This window comes from Mycotypha africana (genome assembly GCF_025528875.1).
Source record: "Mycotypha africana strain NRRL 2978 chromosome Unknown BDF20scaffold_6, whole genome shotgun sequence".
Lineage (NCBI taxonomy): Eukaryota > Fungi > Mucoromycota > Mucoromycetes > Mucorales > Mycotyphaceae > Mycotypha > Mycotypha africana.
Genome location: NW_026515730.1, coordinates 309,802 through 326,849, shown reverse-complemented (window position 1 = coordinate 326,849; position 17,048 = coordinate 309,802). Strand labels below are relative to the sequence as shown.

Below are 17,048 nucleotides of genomic sequence, written 5' to 3'. Positions count from 1 at the left end.
CAGACAGCGGTGCTGTTTTCTGAGTTGTTTTTGCATGAATGAAAACGAAAAGTGTCCGCCAAAAACATACAAAAAAAAAAACAACCAAAGGGCGGGCTTCTCTTTTTTCCTCAGCATTGTATATATGTTTCAGCAATTTAAGAATATATTACCAAACACGCCTATCAACATTCGTTCTTTAAGCGAGTCTGTAGGGTAAAAAGGGAATTCGAAGCTCTTTTTGAAGCTATCTTTGTTTAACCTTTGCTTTTTCCAATATAGTATCAATGATACAGAATGGAGTCGAAATTTTGAAAGGTAAGGCTTATACGATCGGAGAGCTATACAATAATCTGTATACTAAACCAGCGATAACAGAATAGGGCAGCTTCGAAATGATTTTCAGAGCCTCAACTCATTCTTTCAGTCGAGGCCAGGTTCAAGGTATATAGTGTATTCAGTTTTGCATTGCAAATTGGGTATTTTCAATGTCTGATTCGAATTTTCTATAGCCAATCACATAGCCCTGAACCTCAACAAATGGATGACATGCCCATGTTAAAGCAACTAAAGTCTACAGAAAAGCTGCTCAACAAACTATCTCAAAAAGTCGAGGATGTTCATGACGCAGACATTGCCAATTTTGAAAAATCAAAAGTACATTACACGGTTTAGTGCAAAAGCAGTAGTCGTTTGAACCATTAAATCTAATCTAACTTTTCTACTCATGCTCTTTCCTTTTTCTCTTCTACTTCTCCCCATGCTTTTTCGAAAGGTAGCAGATTCTTTGTTACGGCAATTACATACCAGCAGTATTCAACATTATGAGGTTTATAACTTGATAGAAAATTCTGATAAGGTGTTCGAGAATATGCTACATGACATTGATTCTGTACAATCGACAGCAGGTATTCTGGAAAATGAAATTAAGAAATGAGCCTAAACAGAGGCATTGAAACCCTGTTCTATTCATTTTAGTAAATTTAATGAATGTATTACCAGAACTTGAAAAGCAAATCGATGAAGTATCTATTACTCATAATCAAAGAGAATTTGAAATATGGAAACAAAACCAGGAGCAACAATTGCAGGCTGAGATACAGGCAAAACATCAAATTATACATGAGAAAGAAGTGGTACTACAACAAAAATATGAGGAATTTGATAAGCTACAACGCCAGAAAAAACTTGAGGTATACGAAGCAACGTTTAACGCACAGTTAGAAGATTTTAGAAGAAGAAAAGAATCAGAAGTATCATCAATATATTCACGTAAATACCAGCATTCTGTAACTCACAAAACGCAGTAAGATCATACTGATTTTTTGTTTCTTTGTATTGATGTATTTTTGTCCATTTTAGAACAAAATGGTAGCAGCCTGAATCTGGACAGCGCCAGCTTGATAACAGCATTAAATCAATTGCGTTTGAATGATCAGGACAACGATCTGGATACGTTCCTAGGCGATGCCACCAGCTCAACAAGCGTTGCAAACATTGACACAGCTCAAACTGAAGAGAGTTTTTCTGCATCCAATCAGATTGAAAAGAGTAAAGGTGCTTCTGATACAAGTGACGAGGACGAAGACGATGGAAATGGTACACAAGTTGAAGTTTTAGAAGACGAAGATTATGTCGACTTTTAGACCGTAGAAATTGAAAAAATGGTTCTGTACGTTCTGCAGAACTTATACCCAGCATCCGCTTTCTGTAAGGTTGTGTTTTAGTTATAGAATGAAGTAGTCTACATTTATCTGGAGGCTTGAGTCAAAATAACAAACACATCATTATGGTCAAGTATATTGATTAGCATATTGTTGTATCGCCTTTTGAACTGGACGTTTATATACCTTGCATCAGAGTTATAAGAAGCAGTATTGAATATTTCTACAAATATTCGAAAAACTAGGATGCTCGTAACTTCCGGGGTTTGCTTTAAGGCTAAATAACAAATCCTTTTTACCAATAAATTATGGTATATATCCTTACTGACATCTATATGAATATCTTAAGAACCATATGGAACGCGCATTCGCCCTTCTGTTTTGTAAAATTTAACAAATGCGCTTGCTGCTAACTTCAAAAAATACCGAACAGTGAATTTTTGACACAGAACATCAACTTCAATTAATGCAGTGGCTCGTTAAATTCTGCAACGAGAGCGCGAACTTTGCCTTATTCCCATCATTAAAATCGAAGACTAGTTATGTCTTTCTAGTAATATTTCAAATTTCTTAACGATATAATAGTTGGGTATCACTGTTTCTTTATTTCCTTTTTTGTTTTATCAAAACTACTGCTATCGTTGGCATTGCTTCCCCTTCTCTTCTTTCTTTTCCTTGAGAATGCCTTCTTCAGGGATCTTTTCGCAAACTCTTCGTCGCTACTGTATTCAGCTCGACCATCTTTATTTTTGTTATTTAAAGGTTCTGTTGTCAGATAATATAACTCTTTATCCGCATCCTCCTCCTCCGCATCCGAATCGACAAAGGCTTGAATACGTTCGCAAGTTGTCACATCAACCAATATATCTTCATCTACTTGTTTGCGCTTTGTTTTCTCCTCTTCTGGCACTACATCGAATTCATCTTCCTTTTCTTCATACTCTAAATTTTCTTCCAACTCCACAAAATCTGGCGCAAATGCACTCCAATTTTCGGTATGTTTTGCTTTCCATATATAAATGTTCCCAAAACTACTCACTGATGCAATAATCGGCCTATGTGGATGCCACTACCATTAAAAATCAGTAAGATTAATACTTGTTGTAAAAGCTACTTTTCAAATTTTGACTTACGGCTAAATCATCTAGAGGCTCTTTGGGTCCTTCTAAAATTTTAACCAAATTTCCCATATCCTTATCCCAAATGTATATATTGTGCTCGGCTCTATGTCCGGAACCTCCAATAACTAGTTCACTATTGGCACTAAAGCAACATTGACTCCATTGAATTCGATTCACTAGGTCTTGATACTTATTACACAATACTGGCGCTCCTATTTCATCGTCATTCACACGAAAGTAACGGATAATACGGTCTGTAGCATTGATCAAAATATCTCTAAAGACAAAAGAATATATGATAAACATTTCAGTAACAAACTTCTCGTCTTTTGATCACTTTCGGTACAGTTGTTTAATTACCGTCCATTTCCAGCCCAGTGTATATTTTTAATGGTACTACTTGTCACTTTTAATGAATAAACCATCTGTAATTCAATAAAGGACGTATAAAATAGTTAGCCCATTAAAACGAAGCGGATCAATAGATTTCAAATACTCGGTTTGAGCTTTTTACCTTCAGTTTATCGACATTTATAATACTCAAATATCCTTTTGCAGTTCCTGTATACACTCGATTGCCTGCCTTATTCCATGAAATTGCGGTTACATAAGACACTGGACTAAATTAAAAAGATAATGTTTTATATATACGAAGAGCGCTTCTCGTTTTCTTTCGTCTATATCCAATTTACTTACGGCTTGATCGACCCATCATTTTCCGGAGGCTCTAATGGTAAGGGTGTTATAACTGCTTCACCATTCTCATCAATATCTACAATAACTGGATTCTGTTGAAACAGAGCAGCAACAAATCGATTGCTTGAGTTATATTATTAGCCTCTGCACAACGTCTATATCATGATTGAACTTCTATTTTACTTATTCTTCGGATGCATATGCGCCATTAACACAGGCGCATCGAATCTGATCTTTAATTTCTTCGTTCCACTGGCAAGATCCCAATATATACAACTCCAATCTCTTGATGCCGAGAGCAAATATCTTCCGTTCCGTGACCAGCTATAGCAAACATATACCGATGAGGTTAAAACTGTTTAAGAGTTGCTATTTTGAACCCTCTAGGTACCTTATGCTTGTTACTGATTTCACGTGACCAACTAAGTTACGTGCAACGCCTTTTGAATCGAAATCCCAAACAACACAACGACCGTCTAAACAACCAGCTGCCAATAAGGTACCATGTTTGTTGAATCTACAGTTTAGCACAAAACCGTCTTCTAGTGTGTCTTCTATTAGCTGCGGAAATTCTGCTACCCAAGGATCTTGATTTAAACAGGGACAGTTGAAATTGCATCAGTCAAATTCAACTAGTGAACATATGCTTTCCATTAATTTTGCTCACCTAGCAGTTCAAGATTCATTTCGGCTCATTCAACAGTTGTGAAAGCAACAACAATAAGAAAACGGACCGGACAAATTTGGAGAAGTGTTTCCATTTTTGACACCTGCATAAAAATTTTGATTTTACTTTTTGATACTGTGCCTGTCTGGCGAGTCTCCGAACTGTTGCGCTGATCTTTCTGTGGGCTAGCCGCTTACAGACTGATTTATGGTTCAGGTGATGGATAAATAAACAGCGACAGGCAAAAGGCATAAGTGGTAGAAAGGAATCTAGCATGCCAAATTGGCATCATACCTGATTGAACACTGTTTATGTAAAACAGTAGTGATATAAATCATGTCTTTGACTTATTTTTTGTCTGACTTGTAGTAGTGACAGACAAGTCAGCAATGCTAGCATAATAGCACAAAAGGAGCTGAATTCATATATGAGGAAACTCAATCAAATACTCGTAGGAGGTCAACGTGTATCAGATAGCTAGAATACAAAGATACTTAGCGTGACAGCGACATATTTGGTAGTACTGGACATTGTTAGTAAAGCAGCACAATGTCGAAATGTGAAAAGACCAAGTCTAAGCTTGTAACAGCTTCCATATTTTCTGCTTATTATCAGAGGACAAAAAAGTTATGCTCAGTGTCTTCTGTTAAGCACAGTGTGTATAGCCAATGCGCCAAAACGACACGCGTTCGAACAAGAAAAAAAAAAAAAAAAAATGAAAAAAAGCTCAATAAATCTGTGATGAGATAGCTGTCTTCATGCAAAATAGCAATCCAGCCAGATCTGAGTTTGCTTCTTTTATTCTATTTTGATCAAAGATTCTGAAAGAATAAGCTAATTCTTAAAGTTACTTTCAATTATAATCCTCGTATAAAATGGAGGTAAGACCTAATGACAATCACCAAAGGAATATTTTAAATTTATTAAGAAAAATTTCAATAGTACGATTATGAAAATCCAACGAACGACTCTGACCTTGTAACGTAAGAAGTTCTTCGAATCTCGAATCGATGTTGATGTTAGAATACCCAAAGCTCATATAATCTTTTAGAGACAGCGAAGAACACAGCTTATCAGATAAACCTCGCATTCTTCTGATGGGTCTTCAAAGGTCAGTAATGTAAATATAATATATTGTTACAGCTACGCTAACAATTTTATAGAAGCGGCAAGTCTAGCATCCAACGTGTAGTATTTGGAAAAATGCCACCAAATGACACGCTATACTTAGAAAGCACAACCAAAATCCAGAAAGAGGACATAACGTAAATCTTCGATATCATAATAGTTTTACTGAGTTGTTTTATTTTAACCAAAAATTCTCCACTATTTCTAGCCGCTCTTTTATAGACTTTCAAATATGGGACTTTCCTGGGCAGTTAGACTTCCTCGAGGAAACGGCCTTAGACCCTCAGGATATATTTTCTAAAGTAGGCGCCCTCATATTTGTAATTGATGCTCAGGATGATTACAACGAAGCAATGCATCGCTTATTTACTACTGTCACCACCGCATATCGTGTAAACTCCAATATCAGCTTCGAAGTGTTAATTCATAAAGTGGACGGTTTGTCAGACGATTATAAAATAGGTATAAGCATTCAGCAATTTTAGGCATCCTAGAGACTGTTCTAAATTGTGCTGTCTTCCGATGTGTTTAGATACTCAACGTGATGTACAACAGAGGATGAGTGATGCTTTAGCTGATGCACAATTAGAATATATCCACTTAACATATTATCTGACAAGTATTTACGATAACTCGATCTATGAAGCCTTCAGTAAAATTGTTCAAAAGCTGATTCGCGAACTACCGACTCTAGAAAATCTCTTGAATGTTTTATGCTCGGTAAAAATAAGCATCACTTGCATATTACTTATTGAGCCTAAATTTATCTCTTTCTCCCTCGCATTAGAACTCTAGCATTGATAAAGCATACTTGTTTGACACGTTGACAAAAATCTATATCGCAACGGATAGTTCACCTGTAGATATTCAATCCTACGAGCTGTGCTCCGACATGATTGATGTGTGTATAGATGTTGAATGTATCTATGGGTAAGCTTACAAGGAATTAGTCAAGCTCAAGAAGTGTCAATTCACCAATCGCTCTTTTAGCAACGTTCAAGGGAGCAGTCCAAATGTCCTTTCAATATCAGATATAAATGAACCGAAAAACGATGATTTTTTAGTGGAAGACGGTCAAGGAACACCAGCGTTAACAACTTCAAATGCTCAATCTTTAAATGAGACGGATAGCTTAGTTGAACAGTCATTACAAAAGGGGCAGCAGCAACAACATGCAACAGATGGCTCAGATGCTGAGGCATCAAGTCTTATCAAATTGGATAACGGTGATGTTCTCTATATGAGAGAAGTGAATAGGTAAACGAATAATGGTCGATCGCAGGAGAAATTGAGAAATTGACGTTTTAACAAAAAATAATATTTCATCATTCGTAGACTGTTGGTTTTGATATGTCTGTTACGGCAAGATAATTTTGAAAAACATGGACTGATCGACTATAATTTCCAATGTTTCAAAGAAGCTGTGACAGAGGTCTTTCAGTTTTCAAGGAAGCAAAATAACGAACAATATCAATTACAACAACAGTAGGAAATTTGAGGTTGCTATTCAATCATTTCGGATTAAAAAATCAATTTACATATAGAGATTGTCGTTTGGAGTGAAAGAACTACTTAATCTAACATTCATATTGAATGAAATATATATATGACAGTGTCATTGTGTAAAAGCTTGTTTGATATAAAAGCGGGGTTAATTGGAATATGAAATGTTTGCAGTTTGTACAAGAACAGTTCATTCATTAAGAATAGTATAGGTTTGAAGTTATTCATTTTGAGGAACGGCAAGAATCATAGAATGCTGGGCACCTGCAGAAACACGGATAACTTTGTGACCTTCTAGTTTCTGACCAGTCAATTCTGCTGGAACTGGTTCATCGTCGCTAGATCCATTACCCAAAGCATAGCATTCACCAAAGCCCCAAGTATAGGCTTTACCGGATTCTGTCAAAGCGACTGAATGATTTGTACCAGTAGCTATTTCCACGACCTTTTCTAAATTGGGAATACGAGTGGGTCTACCAACCGCCTTTTTGTAAGCGGATGCATCAGCGCCTTCTTCGCGGATTTGCACCTTTTGGAGTGTTTCCTCAGGCAAGCCTAACTGATTAGAGTCGGCACGCCCAAAAGCATATACACTACCGTCTTCCATCAATACAAGCGAATGGTGCTCACCTCCCTGCACTGATTTAATTGTGCCTTTGCCTTGAAGAGCTCTGATAGGCGTAGGTTTTGTTATAATGTTTTCAGCTGGTTCATTGTCTTCGTTAGCTAAACCACATTGTTGAAAATTGTTAAGTCCCCATACATAGAGAGTATTATCTTCCGCCACGGCGAATGAGTGGTACGAGCCTGTACCAATAAGTCGAATATTTTTCAAGTTCAAAGCTTCTGGACGAAGACCATTGATGAGATGGCGTTCCATGATACGACGGCCCAATTGGAATTGCTGACCATTACCCCAAACAAATACACGGCCATCTCTTGTCAAGGCTAAACAATGATCGGTGCCAGCAGCAATATCGGCAATAACGTATTTTTGAAAAGGTTCAAAGATAGCAGGTGTTTCTTGGATAGCTTTCTTGCGTGAAAAACCTAAGGCGCCTTCAGCAGAACGATAAGTACCCCAACAATAAAGTTGACCTTCATCGGTAAGTGCCATAGTAACTGAGTCACAGCAAGCAACTTTAACGACTTTGACATGATCCATATTTTCCACTTTGTTGGGTTCATATTCTTCACCGGATCTACCCAAAGCACGTTGATCATTGCAGCCCCAAGACCATAACTACAGTGTAAATAGGATGATACTTGGTTTAATAAAATGAAAGTAGGAGCTCATTCGTCATTGACGAAGGGCACATATATGCCAAGGATATGATATGTAGCCCACTGTAATACTTTACTTTTCCATCCTCTGTAATAGCTATGGAGTGCATACCACCACAAACAACATCGACAATTTTTTCACTGTCAAGAACCTTTAATGGCATAGGTCTTTTTCTTTCTAACATTTCGTCCCCTAGACCAAGTTGACCTGTATCGCCAGTTCCAAATACAAATACTTTACCGGGTTGAGTGGGTGGTTCAACTATTTTATTGGCACTGATATGCCTTGCCTTTTTTGGTGTTTGACTACTACTGCTATTGTTCTCATTGGAACGTGAGCGCTTCAATGCTTGCTCCGTCGCATCCACCATGTCAACATCGGTTTGTTGCCGCTTCAAACCTACAAAATCTTTCGCGTTATTTTTCTCTGCCAATGCTTTCTTTCTAAGTGGTGCTATATATGTGTGTTTCGTTTTACTCATTTCTCTATCTTTTTTAAGAATATCAAAAACCTGTAGCTTTATTTAAGAGATTTTTTTTTACGGAAGGGAAGTGAATCTATTGTTCGAAAAAAAAAATCCAGAAAAAAAAAAAATTCACTTCCACAGTGAAAGGAAACTTCAAACACCGAAACTGCTTGATGTCTCTAGCCACGCCGGACAAGTTCATCGGCCACGCTCCTGCACATAACAAGAAGGCACAGTCGTTCAAGGATCTTGCGAAAAAAATTTTAATGATTTATTTGTCATTTCACAGTTTTATGTTCACTGATTTTTTTGAGTACTCAAAGAAGACGTACGTCTTCTGAACCGTAAAAGAATAGAATCCTCCCTTGAGGAGATTACGCATTTACTCGGAGCGGGTGGACTTGTAAACGTATCCATGGCTTCATCTAGTGATCATGCAACTAACCTATTTTCCCGTGCTAACCATTAGGTAGCACTGCTTGCAGGAATATAGTATTAATTAGGAAAATGGTATTCGTGCGTGGTGTTTGACTTGAAGGAACAGTTATTGTAAAGGATGACCACAGTCTATTATCTTATAATCATTCGTTATGCCGAAGGCAGAGAATAGTACTTATAACCTATTTCACCTTGGTGTTGAATCAATATATCTTGCATGTCCATATATTAATTCTACTATATTCTATGTCATATAGTAACGTATTACAGTAAAATAAGTAAACTATATATCCTAAATGACAACCTGTTCAGCCTTATACGAGGTAGCTAATCTCGTATAAGAATCATCACTTATTCTATATTCGTTTCCTACTCTACTTTATATTATTTCAGCAGTAATGAGGTCTGAGGATCTTGTATAATTTGTATACGAGTTCTCCACATCTCATATGATGCTGTCAACTAAACACAACACTTAATTCACGGTACTCATATATTAGAGTTTATGTAGTTTCTAATTATTTCTGGTTTGCAATATTGTATAATTCATCTTTATCCTTCATAAAGTGAATTATGTCTTTAGTATTTGTATATCATCTACCCTCAAATACGACAAATGTTACAAGAAAACAAGTCCGAGTCCTATAACTATTCTTCAACAAATTAGCTAAGACTTTAGTATATTTACATTATGCAGAAAACAGAAGTAATTATGATTAGTATTCTTTAGTGTCTTTTAGTATAGTTTAGCATCTTTTAGTTCACATTTCGTTAAATGTATAAATGAGATTTATCATAAATAAAAAGGAATAATCGGATTAACCCCCAATCTTCAACTCCTAATTATAAAGAAATGAAAGATTTTCTCGTGGAAGAGTATATCAGCGACAACTTCCAGGTAGTTTTTTTTTTTTTTTTTTTTTTGAAAATGAATAATTTGGCAGCCCTTCAATAACAATAGTTAATACTGCCACCACTTTCTCGCAAACTAGCGATAGAAACTCTTCTGTCAAGCGCGATATCTCATCTACTTTTGCCGAACATGCTAATCGCAAGCCTACTACCAATGACAAACTCGATGCATTCATCCGTGCTACCCAGCCAGAGCTTGTTCCTGAGATATCAGACTCTTTAGACGTGATCGAGTTGAAGAAGAAGAAGGTCAACGCTCGCATCCAAAATTTGAAGGATTATACAACTGCAGTCTGCTCCAAACTTATGGCCGATCTTATTGACAAAGGCGATGATCACCAAATGAACATTACAAAAACATGGAAAACGCGTCAATGAATTATTTTTATTAGTGTTTGGACACCACAATACTTGATGAGTATTGGCTTACTACGCAGCGCCAAGTAAACGAAAGCAACTTGTTAAAGAGAAAAGGGGAAGCGAGCAGCTCACGAATTCCAGTACCAAAAAAGGTATCTATTGATATATTTTGACTTTATTTTGATATGACAATATTAACTAGTTTACACTTTTTTTACCAATGTTAAGAGCAACAAAGACAGAAGGTTATCCACTTCGTATGTATGCATTTGATATTCTCTTTAAGTATAAATACTTACCTCTACCTTCTCTACAGACTAACTGAAGAAGGCATTGTGGACCTCAGTAACATAGGCTCATCAAGTCAATCGCACATCATTGTATGGAAGAAGGAAAAAGAGAAAGAAGCATCAAGTGTTTCATTTGAAATGAACGCCGATTTTAAGAAAGCCATTTATAAAGTTTCAATAACGTAAGATATCAAAATATAGTAATGCCACTATGGCAGTATATACTATGACAGTACATACTAATTTTTTTAGCCTGAGCACATTAATATACAATATCGCAAGACTCTCGACTATCAGAGAAATGCATCAATAGAACACATATTTTTTTATAAACTCTTGTCCCACCTGTAAGTGTGTAAATATTGTGCAGTGTTAATCATAAAAAACACGTAAAACAATAATAATTTCATCTGTTATTATTAGGATCGAAACACATCAAATAAATCAACAAATATATGATATTGATGAACAGCAGAAACTGAGTAAAAAGAAAGATTACGACAATAAAATGTATGCCAGAATTTTTGAGCTACTCTTTTCAGATAGAAATGATATACAAATAAAGAGGTAAGTTTAGATTTTCATGTTAAACACACAGAAGAATAACATTCCTGACTTTTATAGCGGAGATACAAAAATGAATAAGTTCAAAATTGACTATCGAGTCAGCTTTTATTACAAAAATTCGTTCATAGATGTATCAAATATCGAAGTGGGTAGAGCTGCTACCACTATCAAAGTGAAGAACGATCATTTTAAACTGATCCTGGAAGCCAAAATAATCTTCAAAAACATCATCACCAAGTTCAATTTCATTAATCCAACAGATATCAAAATCCAATCTATTCAGTTATGTGGGTTAAAAGGCGACTGTTTGAGATCAACAATGATGAAACCCAAGAATATTGTTGTCTACAGGGTTAATGATAGATTGCGAATTCCATTGAACCGGAATGATAGCCAAAAAACCGAAGAGTTATTCAGTTCCTTGTTATATTATAAAGGTCAAATTGAAACGACTGTAGACACAATCAAAAAATATATCAATGAAAACAACGATCGACGATTATCATTTGAAAGAGCTCTTGGTGGGAAAAAAAGAGAAATTATAACTTATGAAGAATGGGTTGATTGGAGTAATGAAAATTTAATGAGTGAAAATTAAAAAATAGCATTAAAATAACAGTTTTTTGTAGTTATTGCTATGTTTTCAAGATGCTGTATGAGTAGTTCTCTTGAGCATTAACATTTCAATTGGAATACGCTCTGTTAACTATTTTCTGTGGTTATTGCAAATCAAAACTAATCAATTCAATATTGAAGAACTTCAAACCTCTCTCTGCCTTCCTTCGCGAATGGCTGGGGTAGGCAATAGTGTAGCTATTATGCGCGCTTTTTAAGTGTAAACAGAGATATAATTTTATGAAAACACGCTGATAATTCTTTTCCGGCGCGGCGAAATACGTGGGTGTCTCGTCGTAGCCAAGTATGACGTCTTTTCCTGGAAAACACGCAAAAATAAACGAAAAGTAATATGTGTCCCATATCTCTAGTAAAGATGCGTTTCTGTATCATTGCGAATTGTATGAGAAACTTTTGGTCTAAAATTGTCGAAGACTGGCAAAACACGAACTTTGAAGCGTACTTGTGCTAACATCAGAGTTTTAGACCTCTTATCTCCCTGAGGTTTGAGCTTTCGTTTCGAGTACTATCCAAGGTACAGCGAATCCCCGTTACTACAGTAAAGCACTTTCAGATGTAGAATATGTAGAGCTATTGCAGTCTCTTTACTAGAGGAAACATCCTAAAACATTAAACATTATTCTATTTGAAATTTTAATTTACAAGGTTATCAGAATATAAATTACAGATCGTATACATGTAAATGAAGTAGTGAAATTTTATGCAATTAAATCCAAAGTTTACGTTATGAAAATAGTGGTTCCAATTTAAATATATGCTGATAATCATATTTGAAATCATGAGTTGCGCAACCGTATATGGTAGATGTTAGTGTATTGGCGTTATTGGTAGCAGAGCGCAGTTGCTTGGTATTATTAGCTATGATAATTTGTACTAATTTTCCCTATAAATACAATTGCATGAGAGATGGATCAAAAGTATGGGTAATAGGAGAACATTTATCTACGTACTGTTTTGGCGTTCCTAACTTCAATGAACTGATGGTCAAAAGCAACCACATAAGGATAATAGAATGCAAAAGACTGTGGGCTACTTTCCCACTCGATTCTGGTAGTTATATAAATATATAATTAGACCATGCCGATCTCTCTATCCGTATTACTCTTAAACATACTTACCTTTTATACTTGTCAACAACATAATCGCCATGAGTACTGATTAAAAACCCAAATTTATCATAGCATAGTAAGAAATTGTCATCGCATCGAAATATATTCAAAGGCTTGGCTTCAGAAGAAACTATGAAGTTGAATTCGCGTCGCTTCAAATCGGGAAGATTGAGTAGTGTTTCATCCAAATGCTCCAAATCAATTACTTCAAAACCATGTGGGCAAGCAACCAATAGCTTTGATCTCAGGAAATGGACGGCCCTTGAGTCAGTTCCAACATAGAATTCCTATATAGATGTAATGGTTTGCATCACAAGTCTTCTGTGTGTATTTACTGACCTACTCTTTTCTTTACCTTATATAATCGAAACCATGGCGGTGGTTTCAATATAAACGATGCTTTCGTCACAAGATATTTAGCGTTTCTTGGATCGCTCAAATTGCCGCAAACAATTTCGTATACTTTGAATTGACTATCCGGCTTCTTCCTTTTCATTGTTACTATCAAGGTCTTTCCATTACATGTTCCTGTATTGAAGTAAATTGCGTGCTGGGATATAATCCTTGAACTGATTACTGTTTCTTTATCTGAAGACTTTTTGCCGCCAGATGCTTTTGATGAAAGGGTATTTGTTGGTGAAAAAGGATCCAATTGGACAAGTGGGTAAGCTGTTAGGATTTTGTCTGTTGTAATGTTGTGAGCGATTAGCAATATTCTATCTATTAGCCATCTTTTTTCTTTTTTTTTCTTTGCAAAGTTTACCTGCCAAGACAAGAAGAATCTTATGCGTTTCGATAACACCAATTTGTGTCACACCATCAGCCATCAAAACTTTGGTCAAGCCATTCGTATCACTTTCCTTTCCTATCCAAACACCATGTTGTGTTCCCAATGCAACCATTTTCATTCCGTTGTTACCGACTATACGTCATCAGTATTATGTGAGAAAGTATTGGTATAACACAGCAGATAGTAACATATTGGCTCTTACCAAAAGATGCGGCACACGTCACTTTTCCTGAATGGTGGCTGGATGTGCCGACAAGTGAAAAGTTGGTGTCGCTAATTGTCACCATCTGAAACGCGCTATTCATCTCCCTCTTTGTGCTTAAATCAGCTTGAGCTTTAGAAATTTTTTGCTTCCAGATCAATCTCGAACTTGGGGTATCTGTGTAAAGTATATATTCGCCGCCATGTTGCCCTAAATGGCGGATTAAGAAGGAAGATAGATTAACGACGGATGACGAAGTAGATGTAAAGGGTGTTGTGTTGAGCTCTTGGGTAGATGTTCGTGTTGAAGAGGGTATTAAGCTACTCATTGATGAAGTTGTGGCTCCACTGTTCAATCCAGAAGAAGAGTTTGAGCTGGAGGTTTTAGATGTATTGGCTCTAAACGTTCCAAACCTAAAATTTTCAGAGACATCACCCACGATTAATAAATCAAGAGGTATAGGATTCTTTGATACTATAAAGTAATCCGGTTCATCTCTGCTGCCCATATGGCCTTGGATGCTGCTGTTACTACTACTTATACTGTTACTGCTATTGCTGTTGACTCGCTTTGGTTTCGTCATCAATAAGATGTGATCGAACAGAAATACATAAAGATCGACAGATTCAACGAAATGTGAACGGCGCTTTAATGGCCCCTCGTAAATCAATTTTCGACCTTTCCTTAATAGATCAAGATTGTATCGTGGATGATTGGGTTTGAAACGAATTTTATCGTTGATTTGACGTATTCGTAGCGTTTGACGCATATCGTCTGTAAGACGGTCTACTCTCGTCGTCACATTACGGATGCGTTCGATGCAGATGGCTAATGTTCGTCTCTCTTGTTCGTCAGTGGTCCGTTTCAGTATGGCGTCCAATAATAAAGGGTAGCGTTGCAGTCGAGTGATTGGTAGAATAATGAAGTGGCGAAAGGGCAATTTCCGTGTCTCTGCCTGCTTCTCCTTTTCGCGAATGAAGTTGTGAAATAATATATTGTGACTCATCTCTTTCTTGACAATGTATTCTGCCATAAGAAAATGTGGGCCGTATTCGGTGTAAAGGCCCAAGAATTGATCAACATAGCGTAAAATAACTTGACCAATGTGGTCCACAAATCCAATACCATATTCCTTCGTTTCGTGTTCCTGGCTTGATAATTGATGATCACGCAAATCGCGATACATATCTCTATGTGTTTCCAGAATTTGCTTGTAATTTCCAAAAATGTCATTGCAGAACTGTGTTCGTCGTTCATGCTCAATACATTGTGCCTCTGAAAGCGGTTTGACGAAAAGCTATAGGAAAGAAGAAAATATTGTCAATGTACATTAACATTTTGGTGACAAGCGGGTTGGCGTCTTAAGTCAAGAATGGGTCCATTTTTTTACCTCCTCCAAAAGATTCAGATCCCGAACATAGTCTTCTTCAGTATAAATCAATTCAAAAATAGCTTCCTGTCTCTTCATTTCTCTGGGCGGTGTTTTTTGCAGTGTCTCACGCGGTATTGTTTTGGCCCAACATCTAGACACAAGCTAATATTTTAAAAGAAGAACGAGAAAAGTTTCAGTCCAGGATGTGATAAAAATGTTTGTGAATAACAGAAAATTGTTCTAGACTTGAAGCTGCCACTTACTGTATCCTGTGATGAAGCCATGGATGACGAAAACGAAATATTTCTTTGCAAATCTTTCTATAGGATGGTTGATAACGTATGATGAGCTAATCAATGATTTCCCCCACTTTTTTTGGATGCCAACACATACATTCAAAATTTTGGTTTTGGTGTGTATTTGTGGCCCTCGATTTGGACACAGTGGTGCGTAACAGCCGTTGGATCCTCTACTACAAGTAGGTGTATAGCAATCCAAAAATTGTGTAAACACGCTTTGTGGAAAGCATTCTTGGGTTCTGTCTGTAATATTGTCTGAGCTATCTTCATTTAATGTATAGGCTTCCTTTGCTGAATCGTAAAGTGTATTGTTTTTAATTGATTTTTCAGAGTAATTAATAGGTAAAAATACAGGAGGAGTACTGTGCATTATCATTCTAGCGATCCGTTTATATTCTTTTCTCTTAACTTCTGATCCGGCAATCAAGATTAAAAGGTCCTACAAAGCAGATGTTAATGATAAGTCAAGGCGCGGATGAATGGAAGGCTGGCTATAATTCCCGATGCCAAGCGAAAAATTCCACATTAATGTTTCAATGTGTAAACTTTACCACAGCCTCTTCGCCAGTGAAACTTTTAGGGTATTCGTTAGAAGAGAAAATTTTTCGTGTTTTGATCAGTTCGTTGACTTTACAAATGAAACGAATTGTTAGTTCTGTGAGAAATGCAGTGGGAGTATGCATATAAGGGTCGTTCAGTTGAAGTGAAATACGGCTTATATTCGTACGCACTGATTCTCTTTTGTTGCACGACTGTGTAGAACATGACCGTTTTGGAGGTATAATAGATTGACTGATGCTTGTTCGGTTATTCGATGGCTGTGTACTTTTTGATGTAACAGTGGTGATGACATTTGAGATGGTGGTGTTACTGCCACGACTACTACTACTGCTACTGCTGCTACTAGTGCAAGTGTCTGTGACATCTGTCACAATTCCAGCTAGCTTAAAACTAAAACGGTCTCTTGCAGTGCTAAGCTTTCCATTCTTCTCGGTAATATTTGATGAATCTCGCAAACTTTGATGACTGGGCATATCAAATGTCTGTTCATCAAGGAAAAGATGCCTTTAATGTTGGGGGGTTACAAGTATAAGTTGACATGAAAATTTAGCCCATCAACTTACTGAGCCCATAACGTTTCCCTTATCAACTTCTTCCGCGTATATTTGCAAGTCTTTATACAACGATTTCAGATTTTGCCTTCTTCTTTTAGTACCGTCCCTTAGAGAAACCATTAGGTTACAGATATGAAGGGAAAGAAAGAGGCAATGATTAGAAAAGAAAACAAAAAAAAAAAAAAATAAAAAAATTAAAAAATTTCAAGCTCCCAAAATCGTGTTACAAATTTGCCAATTTAGGATGAATCTAATTTTCAAGATGACGGTTTATTGTTCCTTTGGTGTATCCCTTTCATTGTACTAAATTAAAAGACGACAAAGAATCAAATTCGGCGCGAAATGACGGACAATTTTCGGAGTGCCTAAGAACGAGATATATGCTACTTTTCCTACAGTGCAATACCCTTTTTCGTACAGAAACGACATTTTAAAAGCAAAGTGAAAGT

At 36.6% G+C, this 17,048-nt stretch overlaps 6 protein-coding genes across 6 annotated transcripts; 3 read left to right on the top strand and 3 right to left on the bottom strand.

Annotated features, from left to right (window-relative positions):
- The first annotated feature begins 39 nt into the window (after window positions 1-39).
- Window positions 40-2,074, top strand: BDF20DRAFT_872913 (uncharacterized protein). The gene is made up of 7 exons (XM_053081174.1): window positions 40-195; window positions 262-297; window positions 358-423; window positions 492-636; window positions 755-887; window positions 958-1,251; window positions 1,342-2,074. Exons 1-7 carry the CDS (start codon window positions 125-127, stop codon window positions 1,623-1,625), a joined length of 1,029 nt encoding a protein of 342 aa, XP_052935383.1. The 5' UTR covers window positions 40-124; the 3' UTR covers window positions 1,626-2,074.
- Window positions 2,075-2,235: 161 nt separating this feature from the next.
- BDF20DRAFT_913470 (WD40-repeat-containing domain protein) lies at window positions 2,236-4,146 on the bottom strand (the record flags this gene model as incomplete). The annotated part of the gene is made up of 8 exons (XM_053084074.1): window positions 2,236-2,712; window positions 2,777-3,041; window positions 3,125-3,189; window positions 3,279-3,384; window positions 3,461-3,583; window positions 3,644-3,784; window positions 3,852-4,047; window positions 4,128-4,146. 8 exons carry the CDS (start codon window positions 4,144-4,146, stop codon window positions 2,236-2,238), a joined length of 1,392 nt encoding a protein of 463 aa, XP_052935382.1.
- A 923-nt stretch (window positions 4,147-5,069) lies between these two features.
- BDF20DRAFT_821190 (Gtr1/RagA G protein conserved region-domain-containing protein) lies at window positions 5,070-6,516 on the top strand (the record flags this gene model as incomplete). Its single annotated transcript, XM_053077598.1, has 7 exons — window positions 5,070-5,110; window positions 5,291-5,392; window positions 5,464-5,717; window positions 5,788-5,975; window positions 6,043-6,185; window positions 6,246-6,318; window positions 6,379-6,516. Coding segments are annotated over 7 exons (939 nt in total), but the record flags the coding sequence as incomplete, so codon positions are not given.
- A 462-nt stretch (window positions 6,517-6,978) lies between these two features.
- BDF20DRAFT_906319 (regulator of chromosome condensation 1/beta-lactamase-inhibitor protein II) lies at window positions 6,979-8,413 on the bottom strand (the record flags this gene model as incomplete). Its single annotated transcript, XM_053083260.1, has 2 exons — window positions 6,979-8,001; window positions 8,120-8,413. 2 exons carry the CDS (start codon window positions 8,411-8,413, stop codon window positions 6,979-6,981), a joined length of 1,317 nt encoding a protein of 438 aa, XP_052935380.1.
- A 2,204-nt stretch (window positions 8,414-10,617) lies between these two features.
- On the top strand, window positions 10,618-12,092 carry BDF20DRAFT_543942 (uncharacterized protein). The gene is made up of 3 exons (XM_053075709.1): window positions 10,618-10,691; window positions 10,762-10,856; window positions 10,933-12,092. Exon 3 carries the CDS (start codon window positions 11,093-11,095, stop codon window positions 11,672-11,674), a length of 582 nt encoding a protein of 193 aa, XP_052935379.1. The 5' UTR covers window positions 10,618-10,691; window positions 10,762-10,856; window positions 10,933-11,092; the 3' UTR covers window positions 11,675-12,092.
- Window positions 12,093-12,266: 174 nt separating this feature from the next.
- Window positions 12,267-16,743, bottom strand: BDF20DRAFT_872867 (CNH domain-containing protein). Its single transcript, XM_053081173.1, has 10 exons — window positions 16,036-16,743; window positions 15,579-15,923; window positions 15,449-15,505; window positions 15,204-15,347; window positions 13,814-15,110; window positions 13,585-13,743; window positions 13,177-13,505; window positions 12,831-13,108; window positions 12,663-12,759; window positions 12,267-12,595 (listed from the first exon to the last, which is right to left on the bottom strand). The coding sequence occupies exons 1-10, from the start codon at window positions 16,516-16,518 to the stop codon at window positions 12,437-12,439; spliced, it is 3,348 nt and encodes a 1,115-aa protein (XP_052935378.1). The 5' UTR covers window positions 16,519-16,743; the 3' UTR covers window positions 12,267-12,436.
- Window positions 16,744-17,048: the final 305 nt, after the last annotated feature.